General features: G+C 48.0%; 1 protein-coding gene across 1 annotated transcript; it reads left to right on the top strand.

Annotated features, from left to right (window-relative positions):
- Positions 1-3,364: 3,364 nt before the first annotated feature.
- LOC106149080 (formin-like protein 16) lies at positions 3,365-3,906 on the top strand (the record flags this gene model as incomplete). The annotated part of the gene is given in 2 exon segments (XM_013516733.1): positions 3,365-3,451; positions 3,511-3,906. Coding segments are annotated over 2 exon segments (483 nt in total), but the record flags the coding sequence as incomplete, so codon positions are not given.

The raw sequence follows: 3,906 nt of genomic DNA, 5'->3' as shown, positions 1-3,906 counted from the left end.
TTGATGATGTCCTGATATGTTATGTCCTCTCGGAGCTTTCAGCCAGCTAAATGGGCATTTTACAGGAATTAGATCAAGTCTCTTCAGACAGAGACTTTGGGACCAAGAGTGAAGAGTTAGCGGACTAGCAATGTCATAAGACAAAGCAGATGAACACTGGGTCTTATTTCACATTGTGATCAGAAAGCGAACAGTGAGGTTCAGTGTCTTTTAGGGAAGGTGAGTTGGTGACTGACACATTTCTCTAGGATAGTCTGATTAGGATATCAATCTATCTGAATTTTACACTGACTAACAAATTATTGTGCCTTTTTATTCATTCAACAACTATTCATAGAACATCTTCCAAAATTGCCCCGGGCATTGTGTATATCATGGTGAACAAAACCGATAGGATCTTTGGAGAGGAGACTCATGAATACATATTTAATTACAAACTGTGGTAGCTGTTACAAAGGAAAACTGTGCCTTGTCAGATAATAATGGGAGAACATGTTTGAGGGGGAGCGAAGGCTTCTTTGAGGGACAGTGTTTAAATCAAGGCCTGACATAGTTTAAGTAGGAATGAGTCTGTTGGAAATTTCTTGAACAAGCCCACTGTTCCTTATGGTTTTGGATTTCAGCTGCAGTTTACTACTTTTCATCTGCAGCAGACACCTTTTAGATCTTCGCTAAGAACACAACTGATCTTTTTGGGATTTGCAGCTTATAAGGATGGATGTCTGCCAGCTGAGTTTGTACCACAAGAGCCTTGACTACCATCTGATCCCCTGGCCAAAGATGAATCGGTACCAAGGGCAGACAAACCTGACATAAACTGGACCATTCAGTTTCTTTCTTCTGGCAACTGGGGTTCACAGGTACTAATTAGTCTCCACTGGTTCTGGAAATGCGGATAAGCAAGCCCAAAGTTTTGGAAAGAGAAGCAGAGATGCAAGAACATGTGACTAGAGAAAGAGCTTTCAGAGTACCTACTGGCTTCCTGTTAATATGTCAGCTCCTTGTGTCAGTTCTTTGTGAGATCTTATTGCCCTCAGCCTTTGGGATCTGTAAGATATAGGCATACGTTACTGGCAGACAAAAGACCTTTGGTTGAGACTGGATGTTTTTTGGTGGTGCTGTAATTGAACCCAGAGGCTCTGCACTGAGCTATATCCCAACTTTTTAAAAATTTTTTATTTTGAGACAGGGTTTTGCTAAGTTGTCCATTCTGGGCTGGAACATGTGACACTCCTGCCTCAGCCTCCCAGAGGGCTGGAATCACAGGCGTCTAGCACCGCACCAGGCTCCCTCCTCTCTCTTGCCCAGGATGCTCCCACTACTCTTTCAGGAGCTGTTCTCTCTTCACTGCCTTCCAAACTCTGCCACAGAAGTGGGTCCTTCCTTCCTCTGTCCACATACTCTCCCTTATAGGACCAACTGGGAAATTTACACGTTGGTTTGCTGTCGTAAAGCCGAGCTCCGAAAGGACTGTGATCAGAGCAAACTTTGTCCGTGGTTACTGAGTAGAAGAACGAACCTGATAAAATCTAGAATCAAGCCAGATATAGTGGTGCATACCTGTAATTCCAGGACTCTGGGAGGCTGAGGCACGAGGATTGCAAGTTCAAGCTCAGCCTGGGCAACTCAACAAGTGTCTTTCTCAAAAAGAAGGTGGGGGGCTGGGATGCAGCTCAGTGCAAAGACCCAGGGTTCATTCCCTAGGACTGAAAAAAAGATGGGATAGGGAGAGAGAAGAGAGAGGGAGAGAGGGATGGAGGGAGGGAGAAAAGGAGAGGGCTGGGAGGGAGGGAGAAAGGGCACTTGGGGCAAAGGGGAACAGGAGGGACAAAGAAATGGAGATGTAAAAACAAGCAAGAATTTGAGAAATGGCAGCTTGTGGCTGATCTGCAGTGCGCATGGAGGAGAGCCTTAAATAAAGCCTGAGAGGAAGACTGACCTGACGCCAGGTTACCTAACTTCTTTATGTAGGGTCTGGATCTACTAGTGAATGAATGCTATTTTATTAATCCTTTTAGTCTTGAGAGACTGAGGAAATGCCTTGTACATCATAAACGCTTGTGGAATTAAATAACTGGCCAACAGGGAGGCAAGCAGTTCTAAGATAACTTTTATATTAAATTTTCCGTTGGGTTTGAGATTTCTTTTCCACACGTAAAAGAAAATCATTTATTTAGATGCCAATAAAGAGAGTCGCACTTAACCTCACTTTGTTAAATTCAGAGGCTGTAAATTTCTTATACGGGTGGAAGATTTTAAAAACAAACCAGTTTAAGATTTAAAGGCAATATGAACGAATCCAATGAGCCATATACTGTATGGCTTCATTCATCTAATGCACTTCTGTTAGAAATATTTACTAAAGATTTGCCAATTTTTACAAGATGGAAGCTAAATATTACGCAGAAAAACCAGCACTCACGCTCTGGCGTTAAATACTTTGGTTTTTGCAAATGTTTTCTTCACTATCAATAGTATCTTTAGAAGGATACTAGGCTGAATGTGGTTCTTACTTTAAAGTTCAGAGGCCAAAGACACAATGTTAAGAAATCCACAGAGAATGTGAAACTGAAACGTGATCTGTATATAAAGAAATAAAAGTTAACACTGGGCAATAAAATTGATATAGGGAATATCCTGAGCCATTGGATGGGTACATGCAGCTATTGCCCTGAGCCAGGGACCCTCCTGGAAGTACCAAGGACTTAGAAATTATCTTTCAAGGCCCTCAGCGGTAGGTCACCTCTCCCAAGAAACTGCTGCAAGTTTCCTCTGTATTGAAATTAGTTATCAACAGGCTACTCTGCTCTCAATTGGCGGGGGAACAGAGTTCAAGATCAAGGACAAGGAATGTTAAACTAGGATTCTTTCTAGTGGTTCAAATTTCTTCGGTCGCTTATCAATTCCCGTCATTGATTCAGCCAAATGCCCCCTTTCCCCTCCATACAGCCCAATCTCTCTTTCTAGGAAGAAGAAAAGCTGTCCAAGTCAAGGCACAAGGAGCGGACTTGTGGCTCTGAGACTGGGGCGCTGGTGCACGAGAGACCTTGACCTCCCAAGCTGTTGGCTGGGGGCAAGTGGCGGTGGGAGAGTTCCATTTCTCAGAAATTCATTACAGCCAAGAGGAGACCAGTTTTCCGGGTGGAACGGTGTGGAGATCTGGGAATCGAGACAGATCCCCAGGGGGTTTTGCAATTTGGGGAGAAACCCTCCCCAGCATAGTCCAGGAGCGAGGAGAGCCACCTCTGGGACCCAGCCAGCAGGGCAAGACCCCAGAAACCCCGGGAAGCCCGACACCCACTTCCGGGTTTGGCAACGCTCCCTCGCGGCCCCTCCCAGCAACCGGTGTAGGGTCTCCGGGCGCATGCGCCGCTGCTCTGGGACCGGCCCAACTTACCCTAAACAACTAATCTGCTCCTCCCCCGCCCGCTTGGGGCGTACCATTCGCTTTGCGGGGGGGGGGTGACGCGCCCCAGAGTACTCAGAAACCGAGTCCCCTTCCCCTGACAGGGGAAGGTAAGTTTGCCTCATATTGTGAAAGTTCCTAGAACACGAAGGCCTCAGAAGCCCGTTGCTCAACGCTCTCGGCGTTGTCCACGGCCCCGGACTCCGAGGCGCGGAACAAAGTGGCACGCCCGGATCCCAGCTGATCAGCTGCTGGGCTTTGGCGGTGGTTTCCCCGGGCAAGACCATCGCCACTCCTTGGGAGGGGTGCGCGCGGAGGGGAGGGGGCGGAGCGGCCATTGTCCGGTCAGCGCAGCCTCCAGGGGAGGGGAGCGTGTTACGGAGGGAGCGGGGCCTCGGGCGTCACAGCCGCCGCGGCGACTCCGGAGCCGGCGGGGGCCTCTGGTCTGTCCCCGAGCCGCCGCACGGGACCTCGCTGTGGCCGGGGAGCGGCGGCGGGAG

Source organism: Chinchilla lanigera, unplaced genomic scaffold (genome assembly GCF_000276665.1).
Source record: "Chinchilla lanigera isolate Chin_1 unplaced genomic scaffold, ChiLan1.0 scaffold00036, whole genome shotgun sequence".
Classification (NCBI taxonomy): domain Eukaryota; kingdom Metazoa; phylum Chordata; class Mammalia; order Rodentia; family Chinchillidae; genus Chinchilla; species Chinchilla lanigera.
Note: the sequence above shows the minus strand (reverse complement) of the source record. Positions and strands in the feature narration are given on the sequence as shown.